Raw genomic sequence first — 12936 nt, 5'->3', positions numbered from 1 at the left:
GAAAGGGGGTACCAATTACAAAGATCTACATGTGACCTCATCCCTGGGGGACGGACAACAGAAAAGTGGGTGAAGGGAGACATCGGACAGGGCAAGATATGACAAAATAAGAATTTATAAATTATCAAGGGTTCATGAGGGAGGAGGGAGCTAGGAATGAGGGGGGAAAAAACGGACCTAATGCCTGGGGCTTTAGTGGAGCGCAAATGTTTTGAGAATGATGAGGGCAATGAATGTACAAATGTGCTTTACACAATTGATGTATGTATGGATTGTGATTAAGAGTTGTATTAGCCCCTAATAAAACGATTAAAAAAAGAAGAAGAAAATTACTGTTTAGTATTATTAAACTAGTAAAAGTGTAGAAGAATGCTTATGTTCTTGAGAGAATATATAAGGAGCCCTGATGGCACAGGGGTTGAAGCACAGGGTGTTACATAGTCAGTGGTTTGAAACAGCAGCTGCTCCACAGCAAAGACATAGAGGGCCGCTTCCATGAAACATACAGCCTTGCAGACCCTATGCGGCACTTCTACTTGGAATGAACACAATGACAGCAGGGTAAAACCTCTGTGAAGAACAATTTAACAGTATCAATTTAAAATTTAAATCTACTCAAGTACTCAAGAGAGTTCATATAAAAATATAAGAACTGTGTTTATAATGTTGTAAAAAAGATAAACTCTAAATGACCGTCATTTGAAGAACTTTAAATAGACCATGATTGTTGTACTAACAAGTAGGACCAGGAACAATTCAAGAGTGTGGTGGATCAATATTAGCACTGGAAGATCCCCCAAACTCTATGTGAAGTTTAAAAAAAAAAGGCAAATATAATTATGCTGAAAAACAGTATTTATAGCATGGGAGAAAAACTCCAAAACTATGCATTTCTGTAGGTACACATACATGAAATGCACAGAGTAGGATATACAACATAAAACTATTTACTGTTATCTTTTGAGAGAAACTTACAATTCGGGAAGGTGGTCAAGGGAACTTTAAATTTATTTAACCAATTATGTAATTCTATTTGAATTCTTTAAAATAAAATGTTCACATACAAATTGTCTAATTAAATCAAGTTTTTAACAAATTGTGGCATATCCAATCTGAGGAACATTATATAAGGATTCCAAAGAATAAAACAGTTTTGTATATAAGTGACAAGGAATAATTCTAAGACATAGTATGTGGGAGGAAAAATATGCTAAATAATTATTGATATTTGGGTAGAATTAGTCCACATTATGTGTGAAAGTTTTGGTGTAAAATGATGTGAAAAGTCATGCATCTGTGATTGCTAATATAATCATAATATTTTGTGTAATTTCACAGGAAAGACCTTAAAAAAAAGAAATATGCCAAATAAGCACATAAAATCATATGTATGTAAATAATATGTATATTAAAAATCACATGTCAGAAACCGGTTTCCATAGGGATACGAGCAATATACCTCATATAAACCTGCAAGCTGAATAAGATCTGTAAGAATACATGTGGCTACCTCTTGAGAAGCCCACTTATATAAAAGTAAACAAGCACACCAACAAAAACTATGTAAATGTGTGTGTGAGTTCTGAAAGATAATAACATACCTGAATTTAACATACAATTTAAATTATACATGCTTGGCGGGGGAAGATCTGCATAAAAGTTTTTTAGTTAAAAAGCATTTTAAATTTAAAATACATCCCACACAATAAACGATGTCTAGGAGAGAACATGAGTTGGAAGATGTGAATTTTCTGTGATGACAAACCTTGTCAATTAAGTGGTTCTGGGGTTTAATGATAGGAATATGTGAAAACCTTAAGTAATGATGACTTGCTTCAACATGGAAAAACAGTTAATTTAAAAAGAAAAAAAAGAAACACTGCCATCAACTCAATTCCCACTCAGCACCCCAACAGGACAGAGTCGAATGGCTCCCTCAGCTTTGAGACTAAATCTGTGTTGGAACAGACAGCCTCATGTGTCCCCCACGGAGTGGCTTGTGAGTTTGAACTATCAACTTTGCAGTTAGCAACACAGCCAGTGTTTAAACCACTGCACTAACAGGACTCCTTCTTAAGTACTTATAAGAAATCTGTTAAATTAAAAAGATAGGATATTTCCATTTCCAATGCAGCAGCTTCTCCAAGTTATTTTGAGTGATAAAGGGTTATGCTGCCTTTAAAGCCAAATTCTGATGTAAGATGTGACAGTACTCTATTTCCAATTCAAATGTGTTGTTATCTAACTACACACTCGTATAGACACTCTTCTTTGGGAAAAAAAAACAACTAATGAAAACCCTATGGAACCAGTTCAGCTCTAACATACATGGGTCACCATGAGTAAGGGTCAACTTGACGGCAATTTATACAAACTTTTCTCAAGGTCCACACTACCTTTTATAGGATGCACGGCCTTATAACAACGTTATATGTTATGCCCATTTGCATACATAATACTGGTACCAGAATTATTTTAATATGATATTAAACTGTGAAACTATTCAAAATTAACCTGCAACATAAGTATCTTTAAAATACATAAATTTTCAATAGGCAAGAAACAATTACTAAAAGAACTTTCATGTAAGTTTTTAAATAAAGATAATGGGGGTTAGAACATTTAAAGAAGAATTCCATTTATCTGTAAACTTAAGTCCCTTCATATTCCTTTAGTTAAGGGATAAACTAAGTTATTTACCCAAGATAAAGAGTATTTTTTACATACTATAAATTAAGCATGCCACTTTGAGTTACAAAAGGCTTTCATAGCAAAATACTCCCAATATGGATTGAAAGCTAAAAAATGAAATAAAAACTAAATTCTAGTCAGCATTGACTCAATGGTAGTGAGTTTGGTTTTTTGAGTTTACTTACAACAAAATCTCATAAAATTCAATCTCCAAAATAATTCCACAACTCTGCCCAAAATGAATCATTGGATTACCTTTAAAGCCGTTTTATTGGCTTGACTATAAAACTTGGGATAATATTTTTCTCAATGGACCACATACATGGCTTCTTTATTTGGCTGTACTCATTCGGTTTTAGTTCCACCATGTGCCCCCATTTCAAAGAACTATGTGCACTGCAGCTATTTTCAAGACAGTTCACAGCTTGCTGGTAGTTGACATTACCTCTAGAAAGGAGCATTTGAGTGTCTTATCCTTCTTAAACCTTTAACTACAGATGTTGAGCATTTTAAAGTTGCATCGCTCTACTTTTCCCTTCCTCTTTCCCTTTTACAGAATTATCTCCTTAAAACTAAGAAAATTAAGCAAAGAATCAATTTCATATGTCTCAACTACATTTTATTATCAGAATTATTAAACAATAACCATGCACAAAGGGAGACTTCTATGATACAATTCAAGGAGTTTGGAGTCAAATTTGAATCATAGTTCGCCAAGTAGATGCACAATTATACCACCACCACCACCACTCACACACACCTCAGGATATTTCCAGTGTTCCTTAATGCATAACTAGAATAGACATACTTTGAAGGCACAGCCCCCTCAATGACTATGATCCATAGACTAAGAATCATTATAGTAGGTTGGCCACATAGAAGCTGAGTTAGTTAATTGTGCCAACCTGACCGATAAACACATGTGGGGGTAATTGAAAGGCAGAGGGATACATGGGTGGTGAGCCTCGCCTTTCTAGTTCTCGGGTCTCTTGCTTTGTGATGGTCGCACCAGGGTGCAGCTGCCCTAGCAGCTCCCTGCTTCAGCTTGCAAGATTGACTTCCTACAAGGAGAAGCCACATGGACCTATCCCGATGCAGCCCTGGGTGCTGGAGCAGCCGTGTGGAGACCCCTGCTAGTGCTGAGATGCTTGTTCGTTCACTGACTCAGCTTTCCTCCTGCAGTTGGCATCATTGCCTCTGTTTTGTGAGGTGGAGGACTTTGTGGACTGGTGTTGGGTTAATGGGTTAATATTGGACTTGTGGGCTTGGGCAACATTGGGTTGGGATGTTTTCGTGATGCACACTTTCTTTACATAAAACTCTCTTATACATGAGTTGCTGTGGATTTGTTTCTCTAAAGTACCTAGACTAATACAGAAGCCCTTTGAACTTTCTCTCTCGGCTAAGATAAAACAAGTTCTAGAAACTGGTGCTATAACCAAAAACTTAAAAGGTGACAAGGTGATCATCACTGTCACCTCCCGTTTGTCTGTTTGGTCTCTTTGAGAATTACAGTGAATTTTCATAACTGTATTTCAGTACTGACTCCACCTATAGGTAATATTCAAGACATGGTGTTATTCCTGGGACATATCAACATAAACCTGTCATATCATATGCAAATGCCTTTTCCTCCATATTTTCAAAAACTTCCAGAAGCACTCTGCTCTAACCTCAAGGCAGAGTGGGTTAAACATTGGGCTGCTAACCAAAAGGCCAACTCAGGTTAGAATCCACCAAGTGCTCCACAAAGGAAAACTGAGGCAGTCTGCTTCCATGGCGATTTACAGCCATGGAAACCCTATGGAGTTCGACTCGTCCTACGGAATCACTGTGAGTTGGAACTGACCCCGTGGCACTGGGTGGGTGGGCTTCACCATCTCATCTCAAATCCATGTTCACTCTCCCTCTCTACTATAACATAGTGCACAGAGATCTGGATCTTAAGGAGAGTCTACACATCACCACATTGATCTATTATACCAACGATCTTATATTATTGGATCCAATGAATTGTAAGTAGCAAGTACTCTCGATATCTTGGGAAGGCAAGCTCCCAGGTTACTGTATCAGTCAGAATCCAATCAGGAGACAAAAAATATATACTCATTATTTCAGGAGAAACATTTTAATACAAAGAAATAGGAAGGTTTAAAAAAACAGTTAACAAGTGGGCTGACTACAAAAGAAGGGCATGAGAGAATTCTGGGTGAATAATGAAATTATTCTATATAGTTTAATTTGACTATATTTGTGCCAAAACTCAAAGTACTTAAATTAAAAAGAATATGTAAATATCTGCCAATATATAGTAAATATTCTATATTTCAGTTTACATAAAATTAAATATCAAATATCCAATCAAAAATGAACTTTTTCATATCAACAACTATGAAGATATAACAAATCCCCACTTTACACTTCTGTTTAGCCTTTTAAGAAAACAGTTTTATTGGCACTTAATCCACATATCACAAAACTCAATAGTTCAATCATATCAAGAAGAGTTGTAGAATCATTACCACAATCAATTTTAAAACACTTTCTCCCCCCAACTCCCCAATTGTTTATATACAAACTGTCCAACCACACAATTCATCCTGTGACCAGAACCAACCATAACTGGGTCAGATCTGGCAAGTTTAAAAGGATAGTTTTAATGTTAGTTCAGAACTGAAAATGAAAGCTAAAAGTTCCAATCCCCAGAAGCCCCCTCTCTGACCTGCAGGCTACCAAGTCCGCATTTTCTCAAAAACCTTTCCAGGATACTATACACAGGCTCAGAGGCACTCTCTGGGCTCCCTCATTTCCCACCTGGTGGCTACAAATTCAAGGGGCTCCCTCTACCCCATCAGGATGCCAGCCACAGCTTTGGGGTCTCCCCTAGACTTCTGGATTTTAATTGTACCAATGTACATGTGCCCGTCTAACAAGGTTAGTGAGGTAAAACTAAGGCCAAAATAGTGCGAGGAGGTCTTTTTAAAGAACTAGAGGATAGTTGTGTGTTTTATCAGTGCTCTATTGCACCCTGGATAGATCGTCCTATCAGTGTGGCCCTTTGTGAGGGTCTATCCAATTGTCCTACAGGTGAGTTTGGGGTCTCTACTTTACCTATGCTCCTTCTTGTCAATTTGATTGCTTGATTCTGAACTTCTGACACCCCTTCCTGTCGACACCTCATGATCACACAGGTTGGCATGTTTCTTCAACGTGGGCTTTGTTGCTTCCCTGCTAGATGGCTGCTTGTTTAACTTCAAGCCTTTGAGATCGAAGACACTATATCTTTTACTATCCGGACACCATCAGCTTTCTTCACTACATTTGCTTCTGCACCCATTTTGTCTTCAGCGATGTCAGGAAGGTGAGTATCATACATTGCCACATTATTACAACAGTTCTTGTACTGAGGTAGGAGTTAAGTAGAGGCCCAGAGTCCATCTGGTTCCTTATTGTGTGTGTGTGTGTATGTGTCACACACACACACACACACACACCCCTAGGTCTAACTGGGTCTAACTGCTAACCTTTGTGAATATTCCCCAACCAGTTCAAATGAGGTGCCAAGTGCTGCCCCGAGTCAGAAGTCTACTTTGGGGATTCCTAAGGAACTTCATGGTTTCGTTCCCATTGCTGATGTGCTGTACTCCCCTCTTGGCTTGCCCCCTGGTGGGGCATTCAGACCGGCCACACTCCCCACACTGTATCTTCAGTGCTGTCCTCTGAACGCTGTGATCTAGGGAGTAGACATCATGCCAAGACTGTAACTCTTAATGGGAGTAGAAAGCTTCATCTTTCTTCTGCAGAGCAGCTGATGGCTTTGAACTACTGGCCGCACGGTTAGAAACCCAACACATAACCAGTACACCACCAGGGCTCCACAGCTCTATTATAAGCCATAAATCAGTACTGGCATCGAGGAGACACAGAGTACAGCCAATGCAAAGATTTCATAACTCTAGGGACACATTACTTGCTTCCATGTCTTCCACCAACCAGGAAGCCCACGAATCTTCTGCATTTCAGAACTGCTACTAGGGACCTCAGAGCTAGTACAAGCTCCAGCTCCTTCTCTAGCTCAGTCAGCATCATAAAGTGACCACAGATTTCACAAGGTGCGTCTTTCTGGCCTGACAGCCACCAACCAGAGTTACCTCATCACCTCACCGCAACTTTTAACTATAGTCCTAAACAAAGACTGGCAAATTCCAAATTGTTTAAAGAGATAATCTCTCAGGAACAAACACTTTGGGCAAAGTTAATGTGAAACCAGACCCTATAAGGCAAAATTAACTCCACAGTTACAGAAGCAACTGCACCATCTTTGGAGAAACATGAATCCTAACAAAAAGCCTGACTTTAATTTTTTTCAAGGAATCCAAATGTTTTTATGTTTATATGCACTGACATTTGGGATATTAGAACTTATCAGTGAAAATTTTTAACTAAATGGTAACATAAATAATGTATGTATGAAAAAACAACTCTGCTTTCCGAAGGGAAAAAAATGTAGTAAAAAAAGTCAATACAGTTTTGCATTTTCTAATCTCTTTAATGCTGGCAAAATAGCAGGTGGATTCTCACAGCGGCTTCTGCCATCAGTCTGTCAGCTGTCACAGGTGCAGCTATCATGCAGCCTCAGAAAACCCCACTGTACATGTGTGTGAACAAGCAATGAAAATCTGCATATTAGGAAAATAGTTTTTACCTGAGAACATCAGGGAACTCCAGGGGTCCCTGGACTACTCTATGTCTATAGAAAAACACCAAATATTAAAAATGAAGTACTAAAACAAAAAAGGCCAGTTATTGATGAGAGAGGTACAGCAACCTCCTGAAGTCCTCACTCATTAACTCTCTATAGAACAAAGCAGCATGAACACGGAGAAGTAGAAAGATGTTTAGACTCAGAAAGATCCAAGCAAAACTAAATGGTGGGCAGAATAACTACAGAGGCAGTAGAGACCAGTGGCCGAGTGGATTCCAACTCTTGGCAAGTCCCTGTAGGTCAGAATAGAACTATGCGCCACAGGGTTTTCAACAGCTGATTTTCAGACCATCCGGCCTTTCTTCCTCAGCACTTTTGGGCAGACTTGAACCTTTCGGTTAACAACTACTCCAAAGCAATAGAGTTGTTAAGACTGGCAGGTGCTGTTTAGTCAGCTCCCACTCAGATTCATAGCAACCCCATGCGAAACAGAAGAAAGCATTACCCAACCCACTGCCTTGCTCACATGGTGTATGTTTGAGCCCACTGTTGCAGCCTGTGTCAACCCATCTCATTATAAGGGTTTTCTTCTTCGTTGCTGACCCCTCTACAGAATTTTTGGTAATATTATTCATTTTAATCACAGAATGAGTATTAATAGTTCCTAGATTATATGAACACTAATAACATTGTTTTGTAAACTCTACAATGAATTACATTACAGTGAACCCTCGCCACTTCGCGCTTCAACTTCCGCGGCTTCACTCTATCGCAGTTTTTGCGTAACAGCGCATGCTCTGTCATTACTGCCACTGATTGGCTCATACTGTACACGCTTGATGCCATAAATAATATAATAAATAATAAATGATAATTGTAACGTCCAAAATGTTTTACTGTATTTTCCCTTTTTCGTTTAATTGGGTAATACGAGTGTAATGGTGACTAAAGGGTGTTTTTTCATGTCCTCTATGCTCTAACTACGAAAATATTTGATTTACAAATAAGGAATCCTACTTCGCGGAATTTCATTTATCACGGTAGGGTCTAGAACCGATTAACCGCGATAATCGCCTAGTTAGTTGGTAACTGCAGAAGCCTTTTTAATTTTTCTCCTTTTCTTTCTGTGATTCGACTTCATTCTCCAAAAAAGTTGACACAGGTCCACCAATACTAATTACCACAATATTGTAACTAAAACACACCATTAAAAGGACAAACATGGCCACAAAATAAAAAAAACACCAGCAGCAACAAACACACCAGTGGCACCGGCGTGGCACTGTCACGGAGTCCTGCTAACAACTCTGACCTGAGAGCATTATCGAGTTCAAAAGCAAATTCGCATAGCTTGCACCTATAGATACAGAGATACATAAGCTGGGCTGGCCAAACAAAAAAAGTTCTTATCGCTGCATAACTATAGGAATGTTTTTCTTAAAAAGTAGGAAATGTCTGCCGAAATACGGTATCAAAGCTTCATGGACGGTCATTTTGGTGTCACCGTTTCGGACAGTGCCAGCCCACGTCCCCCGCCCCACTGGTGCGGACAGATGAAAACCAAAGCTGGGATTCTACAGAGGGGAAAGCACATGGTGACCTTGTAGGATGTCACTCGGCGGACGGCGAGCGGAGGACCCATTCGCTCTGGGCAATCCCCGGGGCCAACAAGCTCCGCAAGGCGGAAGATCCCAGCCTAAGGGGACCGCGGGTGCGTGGCCTCGTGCCTTTTCCTGAGTTTATAGGACGTTAGTCACGGGACAGGTGCTCCAAGCGGCTAACCGGGGACTGGCTGCCACCGCCGGAGGCTTGGCTCTGCGGTGGCTTTTGAAGGACTTTTCCACCAAGTGGTGGTGACCCGGGGGCCGCGCCAGTCCTGGGCGACGCCAGCCGGACGGGGGCTCGCTCGGACGCGCGGCTGCCCGGACCCCAAGTCGCGCCCCCAGACGAGCAGCGGGGTCTCTGCGCCCCCCCCGCCCCCCGCTCCGGCCGGCAGCGCCGGCTGAAGGACGCCCCGGGGCCGGCGGTCTGGAGCGCCCGCACTCACCCGGCTCCCGCTTCAGAGCCATCACCGACACCAGGTAGTGGGCGATGTCAAAAAAGGGGAACATGGACGTGCGGGAGAAAGAAAGAATCAGCTCATCCCACGGAGACTCCATGACGACGGGCCCCGGCGCTGCCCGTTCCCCGCGAGCACGGAGACCGACCGGAGGGGAAGGGAAGCCGCGGCCGCGCGCGCCGCCGCCGCCCGGGCGCTCCTTGCGCCTGCGCACTGGCCTGGGAGCGGCGTGGGAAGGAAGGGGCGGGGCCGCGAGTCCCGGATTCGCTGGCTCGGTGGCCGTTGGCGGGTGGGCGGGGTCTGCGGGCTCCAGGTGTGCCTTGGGGATCTGGCCTTGGTTCTCCAAATAGGGATCCAGAGTTTTCTCTTGGCTGAAAGCTGAGTCAGCTCCCGGGTAAAATGGGCAGATGAATAAACAGGGCCCCGAAGGAAGGACACCCACCCAGAGTCCGATTTCTTTCTGCATATTGACGTCTCTCATCTAACATTTATTGAGTCCCCGCAGTGTGCAGCTGATAACAGTAGCTTACTGGAGATAGAGGAAAAGAATATGAGGAAATCCTGCCCTCAAGAAGACACACAGACACACATAATTTGTACAAAGAAGGGTTTCAGGATGAGAAGACTCTGATCTCGCGTGTGGTTTAAGGAGACCATTTGATAAGTCTTAAACGGCACAAAGATACAGGCACATCACCTGCAGAAGGGAGGCCGGCGGCACAGGGCAAAATGGCGTCAGGACTCTAGTTAAATAAGGCATGGAACAAACTCGCAAATTGATAACTGGTGGCAGATCAATACATCACAGTCACAGGTGGCACTTCAGAAGCAGGCACCGAACATGATTGTGACAGTAGATTGTGTTAGAAGAGTTTGCAAGATTGGGCCAGGGCCGTAGGACCAAGGCAGTTATGATACACTGGAAAACAGAGCTTGCCTGCTGTTAATCAACTCTGATAACGTGGCATGCTTTGAGATCTGTCCTGTTTTAAACTTGGTTTGCAGAAAACCCAAATGTAACAGCCATCCCCCTCATTGCAGTAAAATTCCCTTTAAATGTAAGAATGTTCTAATTCAAGTTTGAACCAAGAAAACTACTTGAGCAAGCAAGGCCTTTTAGTTAAGGAAGGGAGCCTGGGGCCTTAAGGGTGTGACAGGATGCCCCTGTTCCTTGGTCCTATTGCTGAAGGCCTGTGTTCACTGTAACAAAACATTCCCTCAACTTGCCACATAGTTGAGGGTATATAATTTGCTTCTCATTGAATCTCTGAAGCAGTTTTGGGAGGTTTCAACCCCCCAATTTCCTTCTTGTCAAACGCCTGCAGGAAATAAACTTAGAATTTCTCAAATCAAGTTAGCCTCTGAACTTGACTAAAATAGTGACAGGCACACTGGACCTTATCAGCGGCATTGGTCAGGGCATGACTGATAGAGCACACCTCACAACTAAGGGTCACACGCTTCACTAAGTTCATGCTCAGGCAAGCCCCTTAGGTATACCACCCCTCCCAGGGTTGGCTTGAGGAGAGTGCAGGTAATTCACTTCCTAAAGTACTCTCTGCCTAAGGGCAAGATTGTTCTCCATATTCAGTGATCAGAAAGAATTCAATGGAGGCTTAATCTACTCAGGATTCTGCAAGTGGATTTTGGGCTTTCACTATCATCCTTATTGCTGTCCTTATTGGGTGCCTTTGAGTGCATTCCAAACCCAAATGAAGGCTGAACATGGTAGTGGGACAAGAGGAAAGTAAAAGGGAACAGAGGAAAGAACTAAGAGGCAAAGGGCATATATAGAGGTCTAAATAAAGGCATGTACATCTGTAAATATATTTATATATGAGGATGGGGAAGTAGATCTATGTGCATATATTTACAAGTTTAGTATTAAGGAAGCAGGTGGACATTGGGCCTCCACTCAAATATTCCCTCAACACAAGAACACTTTGTTCCATTAAACTGGCATTCCATGATGCTCACCTTCCTGACATGATCGCTGAAGGCAAATATTTGCATAAGCAAATGTGGTGAAGAAATCTGATGGTGCCTGGCTTTCAAAAGATATAGTGTCTGGGGTCTTAAAGGCTTTCAGGTAAACAAGCAGCCATCTAGCTCAGAAGGAACAAAGCCCACATGGAAGAAGCACACTAGCCTGTGCGATCACGAGGTGTTGAAGGGATCAGGTAACAGACATCAAAGAACAAAAAAATCATATCATTGTGAATAAGGGGGAGTGCAGAGTAGAGACCCAAATCCCATCTGTAGGCAACTGGGCATCCCCTTACAAAGGGTCACAAGGAAGAGACAAGCCTGTCAGGGTACAGTGTAGCAACGGTGAAACAACTTTCCTCTAGTTCTTAAATGCTTCCTCCTCCCCCTATCATGATCCCAATTCTACCTTACAAATCTGACTAGACCAGATGATGTACACTGGTACAGATAAGAACTGGAAACACAGGGAATGCAGGACAGATGAACCCCTCAGGACCAGTGGTGAGAGTGGTGATACCGGGAGGGTAGAGGGAAGGTGGGGTAGAAAGTGGGAATTGATTACAAAGATCTACATATAACCCCCCTCTGGGGGATGGACCACAGAAAAGTGGGTGAAGGGAGACGTCGGACAGTGTAAAATTTGACAAAATAATTTATGAATTATCAAGGGTTCATAAGGTAAGGGAGAGTAGGGAGGGAGGGGAAAAAGAGGAGTTGATATCAAGGGCTCAAGTAGAAAGCAAATGTTTTCAGAATGATGATGGCAACAAATGTACAAATGTGCTTGACACAATGGATGGATGGATGGATGGATGGATTGTGATAAGAGTTGTATAAGCCCCCAATAAAATGAGTTTTTTTTAAAAAGGCTGTCTAAACAGCTGAGGAACTTACAGTCTACCATGGAATCTCATGAAAATCAAGGAATTGGTCAACAGTCAAACCCCTGCGTGGTGGAGTAAAATGTCTTCATTTGGATCTTCTATCCATGTGTCTGTAACTCCCACCAAATGATTGGGTGGGACTATGTAATTAGGGCAAGTATAACCCAAATAGAGGGGATTCATCGGTTTTAGAAGCCATTCCCCTGACTATACTAATGGGCCATCTTGGCAGGAAGAGAGAAAAATCCCAGGACCATGAAGGAAGAAGGGCTACCAGTGAAGCAGGTTTGAGGTCTTTGTCTGAAGGGGCAGAGGCCGAGACCAGAGGCACCCCAGGCGGAGGCAAGGAGACCATAAAACAGACCAGAGGAGCAGCACTCAGACCAGGAGACTGTGAGGCAGAGTAGCAACCCGGCTAGCCGGTCCAGGAAGGCAGAAGCAAGGGACCACAAGGCTGAGAGTTTGAGCACAGAAACTTGGCTACTGGCTGAGAAAAGGTGGTGTTGTGAGCCAATGACTGTATCCTTACTGTGTTCCTGTCTCATGGCAATCTGCTAACTCCCCTAATAAGGACCCTGAATTGTGAATGGTGTCTGTGAGTTCTGTGT

At 42.4% G+C, this 12936-nt stretch overlaps 1 protein-coding gene across 3 annotated transcripts in view; it reads right to left on the bottom strand.

Annotated features, from left to right (window-relative positions):
- TMEM38B (transmembrane protein 38B) overlaps positions 1–9595 on the bottom strand; it is a 46081-nt gene extending 36486 nt beyond the window's left edge. For all 3 annotated transcript variants that reach the window (XR_006680719.1, XM_004710963.2, XM_045296652.1), the window contains exon 1: positions 9444–9595. Coding sequence is in view for 2 of the 3 variants with exons in the window: in XM_004710963.2 (XP_004711020.1) it covers positions 9444–9555 (112 nt within the window). In the remaining variant the exon portion in view is untranslated. The remainder of the gene's footprint in view (positions 1–9443) is intronic.
- Between the last annotated feature and the right edge of the window lie 3341 nt (positions 9596–12936).

Source organism: Echinops telfairi, unplaced genomic scaffold (genome assembly GCF_000313985.2).
Source record: "Echinops telfairi isolate 266 unplaced genomic scaffold, ASM31398v2 ScPeMD7_7410;HRSCAF=8448, whole genome shotgun sequence".
In the NCBI taxonomy this organism is placed as follows: domain Eukaryota; kingdom Metazoa; phylum Chordata; class Mammalia; order Afrosoricida; family Tenrecidae; genus Echinops; species Echinops telfairi.
The sequence above is the reverse complement of the archived record's forward strand: the minus strand, read 5'-3'. Positions and strand labels throughout refer to the sequence as shown.